This window comes from Phyllobates terribilis, unplaced genomic scaffold, assembly GCF_046119375.1.
Source record: "Phyllobates terribilis strain yellow unplaced genomic scaffold, ASM4611937v1 Scaffold_2__4_contigs__length_985480577, whole genome shotgun sequence".
NCBI lineage: Eukaryota > Metazoa > Chordata > Amphibia > Anura > Dendrobatidae > Phyllobates > Phyllobates terribilis.
The window spans coordinates 188,551,297-188,567,078 of NW_027362762.1; the positions used below are offsets into that span (position 1 = coordinate 188,551,297).

At 44.1% G+C, this 15,782-nt stretch overlaps 2 protein-coding genes across 3 annotated transcripts in view; one reads left to right on the forward strand and one right to left on the reverse strand.

The window, feature by feature from the left end:
• Positions 1 to 2,750: 2,750 nt before the first annotated feature.
• SPRYD4 (SPRY domain containing 4) lies at positions 2,751 to 9,972 on the reverse strand. The gene is made up of 2 exons (XM_073663676.1): positions 9,820 to 9,972; positions 2,751 to 5,511 (listed from the first exon to the last, which is right to left on the reverse strand). Exons 1-2 carry the CDS (start codon positions 9,920 to 9,922, stop codon positions 4,973 to 4,975), a joined length of 642 nt encoding a protein of 213 aa, XP_073519777.1. The 5' UTR covers positions 9,923 to 9,972; the 3' UTR covers positions 2,751 to 4,972.
• The window catches only part of MIP (major intrinsic protein of lens fiber), a 153,200-nt gene continuing 146,827 nt past the window's right edge, over positions 9,410 to 15,782 (forward strand). For both annotated transcript variants that reach the window (XM_073663650.1, XM_073663666.1), the window contains exon 1: positions 9,410 to 9,656. In XM_073663650.1, the coding sequence (XP_073519751.1) occupies positions 9,552 to 9,656 (105 nt within the window). In that variant the 5' untranslated portion in view covers positions 9,410 to 9,551. The remainder of the gene's footprint in view (positions 9,657 to 15,782) is intronic.

Consider the following 15,782-nt stretch of genomic DNA (forward strand, 5'->3'; position numbering starts at 1 on the left):
GTGTTCAGAAATGTTCTCATTTATTCACATTTTTATTAATATTGAAGTGTTAGAATGTTCATCTCCATTAAAGGTAAAGTATTATAAAAAAGTAAAAAAAAAAAATGCATTAATGTATACATTAAAAAAATACACATTTTCTTGGGTATTAAATATGAAAATGTACTTAAAGTTTTGATAGTTTGTTTTTAAACACCAGGGGGTGCTCATATTTGGAATGAAAACTTTGTGTACTGCTACCTCACTTTACCGCTGCAGTAAATGTGGGCATAATCTTGTTGCATGTGACGTTGCTCCCCCCACCCCCTTCTAGGTGTTTGCAAAAGGAGGATGGAGGCTAAAGTTTAGGAGAACACTGCAGAGCCATTTTGTTAGTGACTGCAATGTGATACCGAGATGCGGACAGTGTCACAGAGAATGGCTGGCAGCGCTGATTTCTAGCGAAAATTGAAATGACATCCCACCCCGGAGTTCAATATAAACATGAATAAATGCAATTCCGCCATAGTTTTTGGGATTCATTGTATGGTAAAAATGACCTGGCAGCGTGGTTCTCCAGGTCAGTATAATTGCTGCAATGCAAAACTTTTTTTTTTTTTACTGTAATGTGAAAAAAAAATTAGGATCTAAGTTTCTAAAAAAAAAAACAAAAAAAAAAAACAAAACAACAACTGTGTTGCCTTTTTCAGAGACTAATACCATTTTTATTTTTCCATCATTACAGATGAGTGTTATTTTTTGAGTGGTGAGCCCAAAGGCTTTATTAATACCAGGTTGAGTACATACAGTGTTTTCATTGCATTTCTTTTTGAGCTTAGTGACCAAAACCTGCAATTCTGACGTTTTGATTATTCTTTTGTTCATAGTATTTCTCGCATGGGTTAATTTATATTTTTGACCGACTAGACTGTTACGGATGCGTTAATACCGATACCAAATATGTTTATTTTTGTATCTTTTAAAAAAAAATGTGAGGGTGGGACCGTGGGGGTGATTTGAATTATTATTTTTTTTTTCTGACTTTGAGCGTGATCGGGGTGAAGGGCGACTAAAACCCCTTTTTTAGCACCTCCTCTTATGTTATTAGGTTCTTCAGTTGCTGTTAGTTGAATCCGTTCCTGGTAAAGCTTAACACCCAGCTTTCCTAAGAACATATAAATACCAGCAGAGAAAATAGCAGGAGGCGTTAGATATGGGTTTGTAGTTGCCCCTACCCTCCCTACAACGATAACCCTGGTCACCATTTATCAGTATTTACAGCAATCAGAGCATAGCAGTCACATCATAGCCTACTGCTGCGCTCTGATCACTGTACCTACTGGTGAGCGGTGACTGCAGGTCTGGCTACCAGGGTTGCAGTGGTGACTTCAGCTAATGACTTGTTCTCACTGCTGGAAGAAATCACCGTCGCAGCCCTGGTGCCCAGAGCAGCTGTCACAGCTAATAGGAATTATAGTGATTAGAGCGCTGCAGACGGCAATGATATGGCCGCTCCCTTCTGATCACAGTAAGTACCGTGACAGAGAGAAATTGTAGCCAAGTCATGTCGCCAGGCTCTAATTACATGCCAGGCAGTAAGCCCAGTTGACAGCTGAGCCAACCAAAAGCATAGGAGACTGCGGGCAGCATCCAACCCCAGCCGCCTATGCCCCGTGGCTGCTGTATTTGCTGTGTGCAAGTGTAGTGCTCTGACACCTGAACAGCTGCAAATATAAGTGGCAGTCCCTAGCAGCTGAAGTAATAAATAAATAAAAAAAATATTACCAAAGCTAAAAATTTTAAACAGCGATAAACTTTTTCACAATAATACAAAACATTAAAAAAATGTGTATATTAGGAACGCTCATAGCAGTGAACTTCAAAATATCCAACTTCTGTAAACGCATTGGGGCAACCACTAAGAATGGGGAATCGGGTGACCTAGGAGTGGGTCCTTTACTTTCAGTAGTGCCTATACATGGTATTACAGCTTCTTCTCTTTAAATTGAAGAAGACCGTGCTGCAATACCAAGCATTGGTGCTACTTAAAAAAAAATGGAGTTGTGTCGTACATTTAAGTGTGAATAATGACATGGAAGTGCTTGCGGTGGACCATTTAAACTAACATGAAGAAAAAGCCGCCAATTTTTTAAGAATGAGAAAACCCCTTTAAATGTACTGAAACAGTACTAAGGTCCTAAATATTTATATATTAGCAAAATGAAAGATTGAAATACACATGGGTAGCACGAACCTGTGCAACACTTGCATGAAGATTAAATATTTTTTAACTGGTATCGTTGGTTTACTCCCAATTGTGTAAAAAATGCTTTTTGGTGTGCGCACTTGAAAAGAGAATCTGCCAAGAGCAGGTGCTGTAACCACATCCCCGGAGCGTCATTGACATCTCCACATTCACCAGTCATAACTTCATTGTAGATCTCATACAGTCATGTCATTTCCTGCACAGAACCTATGGACAAAATTAGCAGCATTCTCCACCGTTGCAAAGGGTGAAAGTCCGCTATGGATATTTGCAGCAAAAATTACCAGGCTACGGCTGTCAAATCCGGAATGCCAGGCAATTTACAATGTGAATTCTCTACGTAGCGTATGGGTGAGATTTATATTGCAATGGACATATGGTTCAGAGAATCCTTTTCATATGTGAACATACTGTATAAGTTTCCTATTTAGAGTAAACTGCAAGGAGAACGTAATAACTAAGCGAAGAAAGAATCACAGCCAGAATAATTATCAGCATCCGAACATGTGGTCAAAATATTTATTTTGCACAATTAATATTATTGCAAGTTTGTAAATGCAGTTAGCCTTTATAGAAAATCAGTCATTAAATAGGCAGGGAAATGTATGTTCTTTACTTTTAGCTCAGGATCTTTGCCATTTCTTTAAACAGGTATTCTCGTGCGATGAAATTGGTATAGTTAGACAGCATGAAAATAAGCAAGTTTGCAATTGACTTGCCTTTTCCATCAGCTGTCATTCTTCTACTATGACAGCTTTTATCTTACACAGTGTACAGCTTCCGGTCAAGAAGATCAACCACAGGGGCCTGGCCGAGAGTATACCAATAGTTACTTTCTAGGCTGAGGAGTTAACTGCTAAGTTCCCAGTCAGCTCTCTCCTGCCCATAATTTCTACACAGAAGTTAGCTGCTCACCTCCCTCTTGGCTCCTGAGCTACTGTTAAATATAGTGATAACAATGTAGACTTCAGAACAAGCACTGACAGACCATTAATGTGTCACAGAAGCATCAGCAAACAGCCAGAACTGCCACTCAAGGAGGATTGCCTGCCTCCGCCAGCAACATGGCAGTGAAAGACTGGAATTTTGCTGCTCTAGCCACAACTTGAGAATTCCCCTTTTAATGAGTCAGAACTTAATATTTATTTATACAAATGGTAAGTTGGGCCCCTTTGTTCTAGACGATAAACAATGGGCTTCATCATCAGCACAACACAAAAAAATAAACTTTTGTCATGTCTATATGATTGAAAAAAACAGGGGATGAGTCAGACAAATATATTTAAAGGTGTTTCCCCATTATAGCTCTTGCCAAACCACTTGGCTGTTTATGTACCTGTCATTAGTGACGACTAATACTAATCTACCTGTACACCAAAACCATGGGACTAGCCACTGCTGTTTTCAAGATTAATCCAATCTGATCAGACATTAATAGATTTTAGCAGTATGTTATGTTATTGAATGGTCAATCACGGGGAACCAATTTATTAATAAACTCTGTGCATTATTACTCCAGAACATCTACTCCTCTCACATATACTGACACAGCAAAAGTCATAATGCCCCAATACACATTAGACTAATGTCATCTGAACCTGCCAATATTGATGGATTCAGCTGACGGTCTAAGGCATATAGGGGCCCTCAGCAGGTGATGTCGGGGTAGATAAGGATCCGGCCTTTCCAATTTTGTATTGTGGATCCTTTTGATCTAAGCAAGATAAGCCACTGCCAAGAGTCTGGCAGTGATTCTCTCATAGGGAACACATGTGCCGTCACCAGAGCAAGCACTTCGGTGTATGGAGAGTTGGGAGAGATAGCTGTCGGCCGAACTATCATCCAGCCGACAGCCATCTAAAGTGTATGGGTGGAGGGGACACGAACCTTCTCATAGGCTGAATGTAAATGCCAGCATCAGTGTAAGGCTAGGGTCACCCAACTTCCCCATAAGCAAAGGTGCTTGGTTCTCTAATAGAGAACCCATATGAGAAACATCTGGCTGCAGTTTATCTTCCCAGATCCTTCTCTTCCCCCTACATCTTACGTTGGAGGAAAAGTTGGGAGGCCCCCATTCATAACAGATGGTCGGATGATCCTGCTGAAATCAATGGGCTCGGATGACTACTGTCTAATATGTATGGGGAGTTTAAGGGAGTATGGATAATTCGCTATACTCATGATTCACTATTGCGGTATATCTAGTGGCCGGTTATATGGTCCAGAGGTTATCGCTCCAGACCACATCCAGTATGAGCAGGTTGAGTAGTCACCCTCAGGTCACCAGGTATCGCTATTAATTGACTTTTTGTTTTTAATCATAACCATCAATAGCAAAAAAAAACAGAGATTTGGTAAGAATATTAGAGAAATGTAAAGCCTTTCACCATAATTACACAAATAAATAATTCTCCATCTCATTCTATACATTTGATAAGGTCCTTATAATGAGTCTGTACTGAAAGCAAGTCATTTCCCGTGCTGAAGCCATAATTTAAAGCTGTCACTGACGTATTCTCCCCTTAGATACATCAGATTAAGTCTTTCTTGTACTTAAGAATATGGAAAATATAAATCAGCAGTTTCCACATTGATGCTGTTTATAACTGAAATACTGAAGACTATAAAACTTTTTCTTACTGAATACCATGGAACACCAATAACAAAGTTGAGCAGTTTAATGCCAGGCTATGATTTTAGCTGATGAGACACTTTTATTGAGGAGCTTTATAGATTGCCAGGGATATCCAAGCCCGAGTGGCTAAGAAGTTCTCCATCCCACAAAGCAAATGCAGGCACAACCGGGCCTCGAAAGTCAGCATTGAGAGTATGGACGAGGGAGCCTTTTTCAGGGTCCACTAGGCTGAGTTTTCCACCTTCGTAGTCCAGCAGGAGGCCCACCTTACTTGGATGGCCAATGTTGGTAATGGGGATTATTTTCTTTACCACCATTCCACTCCATTTTTTATGGCTATACGCAAAGACCCATGAACGGTTGCTTACACCAATGCATTCATCTCTGGACATGTCAGCATCTGCCACTCCAACACGGAACTCATTGGACTTCTTCACAGTCACCTCCCAATAATGACGACCACTCACAATTGGGGTGTCCCCAAGAACAACTGCCCATTCACGGAAACGCTCAAGATTCTGAGGGACTTTGGAGGGCTCAAGGCCTAGTATACGATAGATGACCCCTGTGTCCTTCTTGAACAGGTCCAGGCTACTGTGAGCGGTTTTCTCGTCTAGTTTAAATGAGATTTCTGCAATAAGGAGAAACAAAAAGAAAAAGATTAGTTTCTAGTAATTAAGTCTTCTATTAAAAATTGGTAAACATAAAAGAAGACACCTAACTAAACCAATATAGTTAAAGGGGTTGTCTCATCTTGGTACATGGGTAAAACAGAAGAGTCCTTGTAGAAACAAGCAACTTATCTCTTATTAAAAATCCTATATGATCCGAAGAACAGAGTAATTTTTAATTCCATAGTTTATAGCTCTTTGCCTAAGTTACCGGCCACCTCTGTTGTGTTTCCTAGGCAAGAAGAGCACACTTGCAACCTCTTTGCTGTGAATACTGCATTGTACACACAACTCAAACTGTCCAGATCGCTGTCCCTTCCCTTTTTTGCTCAAAGCATGGGACAGCACACAGTCTGGGCCAGCGGGGTTACAATGCTGCCCGTCCTAACTGGCAATTTTCAGGAGGCAGGGGAATAATGTGCTTCTGAAGAAACAACTTGAGAACAGCTCCTTGAGGGCATGTGCAAATGATCAGGAGCCGCTGCGGGTTTGAAGCTGCGTGTTATGCAGCGTCAAACCCACAGCATCCAGATGTTACAGCATAGTGGATGGGATTTCTACAAACCCCATGTCCACTATGTGTGTCTGTGCACTTGCGGATCACCCGGGGAAATGGACACGCGGCGCGTCTTTCAGACCCGCAGCATGTCAATGTCAGTTATGTTTGAACAGCCATTATGAAGGCTGTTCACCGCTGTTCTGGTCTTGAAACCTTCCCTTAAAGCTCTACTCACATTGTCTGGTTGAGCTGTTGACTTGTTCTTCCTACTCATGCGCAGTGCAGAAGGTGTATTTCCAGGCATGCATGGTGCAGCGATGAACCAACGACTGGGCCCCAAATGATCAAACATTTATCACCTATACTTGGAGAATCCCTTTAAATATACCACCGGTCCTACCACCTACAACCTTCCGTCTAATCCTCATGTTAAATTTTTCCCACTGCAGAGGCCCCCACTGTGTTCCCTGACACCTGTCTTTCACCTGATGCCTTCAACCTGGCTTGTGGAATTGCTTTCCCTGATCTCCACGTATTTCATCTTTGCTCCTCTTAAACTTGCTATGGCCACAGGGCCCCTGATGGCTCCTCACTCTTATGGATGGAGACCTCTGGAATTTATCACAATGTCTGTACTGGATCTCAGGTCATTTCTGCAGCATCACTGCACCGGAATCTAAAAATCAGAGTGGCAAGGACTAATCTGGTCTGACAGCGAGGAACCAAAGCAGAATTTCAAAGGGAAGTATAATACAAAGTCAAATTCTAAGGCTGTGTGCCCACTTTGCATTTTTCAAGCATTTTTGCCGCTGAATTTCCGCAGCGAAAACGCTTAAAAAACGCTTGGTAATACGTGCCCCATGGTCCCCAATGATAATCCGCATGTGCTGTGCACATGCTGGGGAAATTTCCGCTGCGGATTATCATTGCGGAAAAATACGAAGCATGTCCATTAATTTTGCGGACACGCAGCGTAATTGCCGCCATTGACTTGCGTTGAATCGCTTAATATCTTCATCACTACATGTGCACATGCGGATATTAAGCGATTCAATGTGCGGATGGTACCCAGGTCTGGAGAAGAGGAGACTCTCCTCCAAACCCAGGTATCATGGTACCTGTTAAAAAAAGAATTTAAAATAGAAAATAAACATATACTCACCTTCCGATGTCCCCAGGTCTTTTCTCCGCTGCGTTTGGTCTCTTGTACGGCTCGCGGTGGTGTGAAAGGACCTTTCATGACGTCATTTAGTCATGTGAGTTAAACTATAACTCGGTCACAATATATAAATCCAAGCCGGTTGCATGGATTTAAATAGTGTGACCAAGTTGTCAAGCACTTTTCCAAGTGATGCCAAAATCGCTTGGAAAAGCGCTTGATAACCCGCATGCAGAAGTGCATGCAAAAACGCTTGACAAATGCTTCTACCTGGCAGGAAAAACGCATGTAAAAATCCGCATGCGTTTTTTCCTGCCAGGGAGATGCGGAAAAAATATGCAGCATTTCTGCATCGTGGGCACTTAGCCTAAGGCTATGTGCCCACGTTGCGGAAATGAAGCAGAAAATTTCTGCTTCATTTCCGCATGTCCTCTCCCGGAAAAACGCATGCGGAATTCCGCACGCGTTTATTGCGCGCTTACCACATGCGGAATTGACTTGCGTTTTTAATGCATTGCACAAGGCAAATCCGCTTGCGGAAACGCAAAATTAATGAACATGCTGCGGATTTTTGAACGCAGCATAAACGCTGCGGAAAAATCCGCAGCGTGGGCATAGAACTTGCGGAATCCCCTTGGGGACCATGGGGAGCGGATTACCTAGCATTTAACAAGCGTTTCCGCTACGGAAATTCCGCAGCGTAAACGCTTGAAAAACGCTACGTGGGCACGCAGCCTAAGAGTGGATAATGTCCAGGGATTTTCTTATTCAGGATTTTGAAAAAATATTGTCTAACAGCAGGAAACATCAGAAAATAGAATATATATATCTATTCCATGCTGTGGTGATCCTAGCTAGTTTCTCTTTCTCCCACAGTGATGACATTACATATGGTCTCATCCCACACATGCAAGCATATATGAAGCCAGTGATTGGCTGCAGTGGTCATGAGGGTGAACAGCACAGAATTTCAGCCAGAATTTTGACGCAGTTTGCGTTATTTTGTTTTTAGACAATTATAAAAGCTGTTCACCATTTTTTAAATATTTTGCACCAAGTCTGTCATTTTTATTTTGACTTCGTTAAAATGGGCAGGTCCTCCGCATTTTCATAGATTTAGCCAAATTTACATGCGACCATCTCAAAAATGTTGAACAGTCACTCCAAGAGGGGGAGGAGTAAAAAGTGGAAAATCCGTTCTAGGCAGAAGCCTTGCATCTGAATACGCACCATAAACACCAAGAATTACTTTTTTTTTTTTTGCATTCCTATAATTTTTTTATATACTGGCAAAAAAAAAAAAAAAAAAAAAAAAAAAAAAAAAAAAGGATTGCAAGTATTCTTGAAAGTACTATGAATCCTGGACGGTTCCTTTAGGCTACATTTCGCTATTGGCTAAATTAGTTTGCAGTTTTTCCTTAAGTTTTATAATGTGTTTTTATCACGTTTTTTGTCTCTTTTTGGAATGTCCTGTTTTAAATAAAGCTGCTTTGTTTTTGATACTTCCTGATATTTGGCTTTGACAAAACTCTGACAGTCATGTGCGGATTGCATGTGTTTTTTACTTCCGGATTTTCCGCAAATGATTTCCAATGCAAGTCTATGGGAAAAATCAGCACAGAAACCTCAGCGTACCCGGAAGAGAAACGGACATGTTGTGGATGTGAAACCGGCACCGCAGCTCGGGTAATGCTACGTAAAAAAAACGCAGCGTGGGCAGGAGATTTCTATGAATCCCACCCACTGCGCAGAAAAAATACGCAGTGTCAAAAACTCATTGTGCGAACAGTCTCAATAGGGATTTTCCCAGAATGAGATTTTTCACCGCAAGTGAAAATAACAAAACGGAGCTTTACTCGCCCTCCCCCGCCCCAGCTGCACAGCTCTACCACAGGCTGCAGTGGTGACATCACTAACACAGCACCCATCACTGCTGCAGCCAATCACTGGGCTCAGCGGCCTCTTGGCATCACTGTTGATTCTACTGACTGGCGGTGATGTGCGCTGTAGATGTGACGTCACCACTGCAGCCTGTGGAAAAGGTGTACAGCAGGGGTGGGGGGAGGGCGAGTAAAGCCCCTGTGGGGTTAAAAATGTCATCACTGGAAAACCCTCTTAGGTAATACAAAATAAGGCTGTGTTCACACTCAGGTCTCGGCATTCGTACACCGCAGAGCAACGATAATCAAGACAAAGCTGTTCACCAATGAATCCGCACAGAGGCCGCTGCTTGTTATTGACGTCTGTGGAGCAGATTTTTCCTGCAAAAATCTGACAACGATTGACACCTATGTGAATAGAGCCCGGGCCAGAGCGGCTGCAGCCACACACCACTATTATTTATGGGCTTTCTGTATACGAGGTCCGTGCTCCCAGTGTCTGTGCTAGTGAGTGACGTCATCGCGTGTGCAGGACGCTGTGTAATATACAGGACAAGGTCAGGAGAGGTAAGTGACGTCACACGCCTGCAGCGCTCACCGACAGCCTAACGAGCGATCTCGCTGGCTGCGACTCTGCGCGGCATGCTGGGACTTGTAGTTCCATGTGGCCGCTTAAGACAAGAGGTGAAGTCACGTTCACTCGCCTTCCACGGGCGTCCCTTATCCTCACCTCTCCTGGAGCTGAAGACTGCGTGATGTCCCTGGAGAACCGTCACACGCAGGCTCCTCACGGCACGACACCCTAAAATCATTGCCCTCATGGGCGACGCCATTTTGGAATAAGGCGGGCTGTAATTCGGCGTCACGTGATGTGATTAATCCAGGAATGGTTCTTGTGGGTTTGGAGGGGACAGGAGTCCACGTATTATGGGTGGTGGCTGTATACAGCTCGGTAGGGAAGCACGGGGCTCCTGGGGTGGCTTACGGGGTGCGTGTCCAGCCTATGCAGAGAGCACAGATCCCCTCTATAGACAGCGCTGTGCACACAGATCCCCTCTATAGACAGCGCCGTGCACACAGATCCCCTCTATAGACAGCGCCGTGCACACAGATCCCCTCTATAGACAGCGCTGTGCACACAGATCCCCTCTATAGACAGCGCTGTGCACACAGATCCCCTCTATAGACAGCGCTGTGCACACAGATCCCCTCTATAGACAGCGCTGTGCACACAGATCCCCTCTATAGACAGCGCTGTGCACACAGATCCCCTCTATAGACAGCGCTGTGCACACAGATCCCCTCTATAGACAGCGCTGTGCACACAGATCCCCTCTATAGACAGCGCTGTGCACACAGATCCCCTCTATACACAGCGCTGTGCACACAGATCCCCTCTATACACAGCGCTGTGTACACAGATCCCCTCTATACACAGCGCTGTGTACACAGATCCCCTCTATACACAGCGCTGTGCACACAGATCCCCTCTATACACAGCGCTGTGCACACAGATCCCCTCTATACACAGCGCTGTGCACACAGATCCCCTCTATACACAGCGCTGTGCACACAGATCCCCTCTATACACAGCGCTGTGCACACAGATCCCCTCTATACACAGCGCTGTGCACACAGATCCCCTCTATACACAGTGCTGTGCACACAGATCCCCTCTATACACAGCGCTGTGCACACAGATCCCCTCTATACACAGCGCTGTGCACACAGATCCCCTCTATACACAGCGCTGTGCACACAGATCCCCTCTATACACAGCGCTGTGCACACAGATCCCCTCTATACACAGCGCTGTGCACACAGATCCCCTCTATACACAGCGCTGTGCACACAGATCCCCTCTATACACAGCGCTGTGCACACAGATCCCCTCTACACAGCGCTGTGCACACAGATCCCCTCTATACACAGCGCTGTGCACACAGATCCCCTCTATACACAGCGCTGTGCACACAGATCCCCTCTATACACTGCGCCGTGCACACAGATCCCCTCTATAGACAGCGCCGTGCACACAGATCCCCTCTATAGACAGCGCCGTGCACACAGATCCCCTCTATAGACAGCGCCGTGCACACAGATCCCCTCTATAGACAGCGCCGTGCACACAGATCCCCTCTATAGACAGCGCCGTGCACACAGATCCCCTCTATAGACAGCGCCGTGCACACAGATCCCCTCTATAGACAGCGCTGTGCACACAGATCCCCTCTATACACAGCACTGTGCACAGATCCCGTCTATACAGCACTGTGGACACCGATCCCCTCTGTATACAGCACTGTGCACATTGTGGACAGCGATTCCCTCTATACAATTTTGTGCACACTGTGTTCACTGACCCCCCCCCCCCCCCCCTGTATACAGCGTTTTACACACTGCGGGCACCAATCCCTTCTATACACAGCATTGTGCACACTGTGTGCACTGCTCCCCTCTATATGGAGCACTATGCATACTGCGGCTACCAACCCCTCCATACAGCGCTGTGCATACTGCGGGCACCAATCCCCTCTATACAGCGCTGTACATACTGTGGGCACCAATCCCCTCTATACAGATCTGTACATACTGCGGGCACCAATCCTTTCTATACAGATCTGTACATACTGCGGGCACCAATCCCCTCTATACAGCACTGTACACACTGCGGGCACTGCTCCCCTCTAGATCCACGCTGTGCGTACCAGTCCCCTCTATATAGCGCTGTACATACTGCGGGCACCAATCCTTTCTATACAGCGCTGTGTATATTGCAGGCACCAATCCCCTCTATACAGCGCTGTGCACACTGTGGACACCAATCTCCTATATACAGCACTGCGGGCACCAATCCCCTGTATACAGCGCTGTGGGCACTGCTACCCTCTGTATATGGCGCGGTGCATACTGTGGGCACTGCTCCCCTCTATATAGAGCACTATGCATACTACGGGCACCAATCCCCTCTATACAGCGCTGTGTATACTGTGGTCACCATTCCCCTCTACAGTGCTGTACATGCTGCGGGCACCAATCCCCTTTTTATACAGTTCTGTACATACTGCGGGCACCAATCCCCTCTTTATACAGTGCTGTACACACTGCGGGCACCAATCCCCTGTATACAGCGCTGTGCATGCTGCGGCACCAATTCCCTCTGTACGGCGCTGTGCACACTGCGGGCACTGTTCCCCTCTATATACAGCATTGTGCATACTGCGGGCACCAGTCCCCTCTATACAGCACTGTGCATACTGGGGCACCAATCCCCTTTATACAGCGCTGTGCACTCTGCAGGCACCAATCCTCTTTATGAAGCACCGTGCACACTGCGGGCACTGCTACTCTCTATATACAGCGCTGTGCACACTGCGGGCACTAATCCCCTTTAGATCCACGCTGTGCACACTGTGGGCACCAGCCGCTTTACACAGCACTGTGCATACTGCGGCACCAATCCCCTCTATACAGCACTGTGCATACTGCGGCACCAATCCCCTCTATACAGCACTGTGCATACTGCGGCACCAATCCCCTCTATACAGCGCTGTGCATACTGCGGCACCAATCCCCTCTATACAGTGCTGTGCACACTGTCTGCACCAATCCCCTCTATATACAGCACTGTGCATACTGCGGCACCAATCCCCTCTATACAGCACTGTGAATACTGCGGCACCAGTCCCCTCTATACAGTGCTGTGCATACTGCGGGCACCAGTCCCCTCTATACAGTGCTGTGCATACTGCGGGCACCAGTCCCCTCTATACAGTAACAAAACCTACAAAAGACAAAAGACAAAAATATATCTCATACCCTACCATCATTATATATAAATGTAAAGCAAAGTTGCATAATAAATATAGGGTACTTAGTGAACTATTTTTGATCAAAAAAAGTATACAAGCCGTCCCACCAGCGGCAAGGTGACCCTAAATTGGGACGGTACCTATACTGCCTATATTAAAAACCTTACTGTATATCAAAGTTGAAGTAATGCATATAAAAGGGTAGACAAATAGGACCGGGTCCCAACTCCAGACCACCCAGGCCCGTGGTAAGCTACATATATACCAGTCAGCTCAACAAAGGGGATGCCACACCCTTAAATTGCACAGAATGCAAACAAGACAAAAAACCAGGCAATGTGAACTGAGGTCTAAGATGGTAGACATGCAAGAAATAGGAGCATGTTCACACTAGCAAAACAGAAACAAAACCTACAAAAGACAAAAGACAAAAATATATCTCATACCCTACCATCATTATATATAAATGTAAAGCAAAGTTGCATAATAAATATAGGGTACTTAGTGAACTATTTTTGATCAAAAAAAGTATACAAGCCGTCCCACCAGCGGCAAGGTGACCCTAAATTGGGACGGTACCTATACTGCCTATATTAAAAACCTTACTGTATATCAAAGTTGAAGTAATGCATATAAAAGGGTAGACAAATAGGACCGGGTCCCAACTCCAGACCACCCAGGCCCGTGGTAAGCTACATATATACCAGTCAGCTCAACAAAGGGGATGCCACACCCTTAAATTGCACAGAATGCAAACAAGACAAAAAACCAGGCAATGTGAACTGAGGTCTAAGATGGTAGACATGCAAGAAATAGGAGCATGTTCACACTAGCAAAACAGAAACAAAACCTACAAAAGACAAAAATATATCTCATACCCTACCATCATTATATATAAATGTAAAGCAAAGTTGCATAATAAATATAGGGTACTTAGTGAACTATTTTTGATCAAAAAAAGTATACAAGCCGTCCCACCAGCGGCAAGGTGACCCTAAATTGGGACGGTACCTATACTGCCTATATTAAAAACCTTACTGTATATCAAAGTTGAAGTAATGCATATAAAAGGGTAGACAAATAGGACCGGGTCCCAACTCCAGACCACCCAGGCCCGTGGTAAGCTACATATATACCAGTCAGCTCAACAAAGGGGATGCCACACCCTTAAATTGCACAGAATGCAAACAAGACAAAAAACCAGGCAATGTGAACTGAGGTCTAAGATGGTAGACATGCAAGAAATAGGAGCATGTTCACACTAGCAAAACAGAAACAAAACCTACAAAAGACAAAAGACAAAAATATATCTCATACCCTACCATCATTATATATAAATGTAAAGCAAAGTTGCATAATAAATATAGGGTACTTAGTGAACTATTTTTGATCAAAAAAAGTATACAAGCCGTCCCACCAGCGGCAAGGTGACCCTAAATTGGGACGGTACCTATACTGCCTATATACTGCCTAAATTGGGACGGTACCTATACTGCATCCCCTTTGTTGAGCTGACTGGTATATATGTAGCTTACCACGGGCCTGGGTGGTCTGGAGTTGGGACCCGGTCCTATTTGTCTACCCTTTTATATGCATTACTTCAACTTTGATATACAGTAAGGTTTTTAATATAGGCAGTATAGGTACCGTCCCAATTTAGGGTCACCTTGCCGCTGGTGGGACGGCTTGTATACTTTTTTTGATCAAAAATAGTTCACTAAGTACCCTATATTTATTATGCAACTTTGCTTTACATTTATATATAATGATGGTAGGGTATGAGATATATTTTTGTCTTTTGTAGGTTTTGTTTCTGTTTTGCTAGTGTGAACATGCTCCTATTTCTTGCATGTCTACCATCTTAGACCTCAGTTCACATTGCCTGGTTTTTTGTCTTGTTTGCATTCTGTGCAATTTAAGGGTGTGGCATCCCCTTTGTTGAGCTGACTGGTATATATGTAGCTTACCACGGGCCTGGGTGGTCTGGAGTTGGGACCCGGTCCTATTTGTCTACCCTTTTATATGCATTACTTCAACTTTGATATACAGTAAGGTTTTTAATATAGGCAGTATAGGTACCGTCCCAATTTAGGGTCACCTTGCCGCTGGTGGGACGGCTTGTATACTTTTTTTGATCAAAAATAGTTCACTAAGTACCCTATATTTATTATGCAACTTTGCTTTACATTTATATATAATGATGGTAGGGTATGAGATATATTTTTGTCTTTTGTAGGTTTTGTTTCTGTTTTGCTAGTGTGAACATGCTCCTATTTCTTGCATGTCTACCATCTTAGACCTCAGTTCACATTGCCTGGTTTTTTGTCTTGTTTGCATTCTGTGCAATTTAAGGGTGTGGCATCCCCTTTGTTGAGCTGACTGGTATATATGTAGCTTACCACGGGCCTGGGTGGTCTGGAGTTGGGACCCGGTCCTATTTGTCTACCCTTTTATATGCATTACTTCAACTTTGATATACAGTAAGGTTTTTAATATAGGCAGTATAGGTACCGTCCCAATTTAGGGTCACCTTGCCGCTGGTGGGACGGCTTGTATACTTTTTTTGATCAAAAATAGTTCACTAAGTACCCTATATTTATTATGCAACTTTGCTTTACATTTATATATAATGATGGTAGGGTATGAGATATATTTTTGTCTTTTGTAGGTTTTGTTTCTGTTTTGCTAGTGTGAACATGCTCCTATTTCTTGCATGTCTACCATCTTAGACCTCAGTTAACATTGCCTGGTTTTTTCCCTCTATACAGTGCTGTGTATACTCGGGGTAACATAAAAGGTAAAATAAAGTGCTTGTCGTGTAAGGTTCAGCCATCAATATAATAAACTAGATGGTGGCCCGATTCTAACGCATCGGGTATTC

What these genes read in the sequence shown, in the direction of transcription:
- SPRYD4 (XM_073663676.1), bottom strand. Translation starts at nt 9,922, where the DNA reads ATGGCGTCGCCCATGAGGGCAATGATTTTAGGGTGTCGTGCCGTGAGG. An exon ending in AGTCTTCAGCTCCAGGAGAG is followed by an intron (nt 5,512 to 9,819) that starts GTGAGGATAAGG and finishes TCCTTATTGCAG; the next exon opens with AAATCTCATTTAAACTAGAC.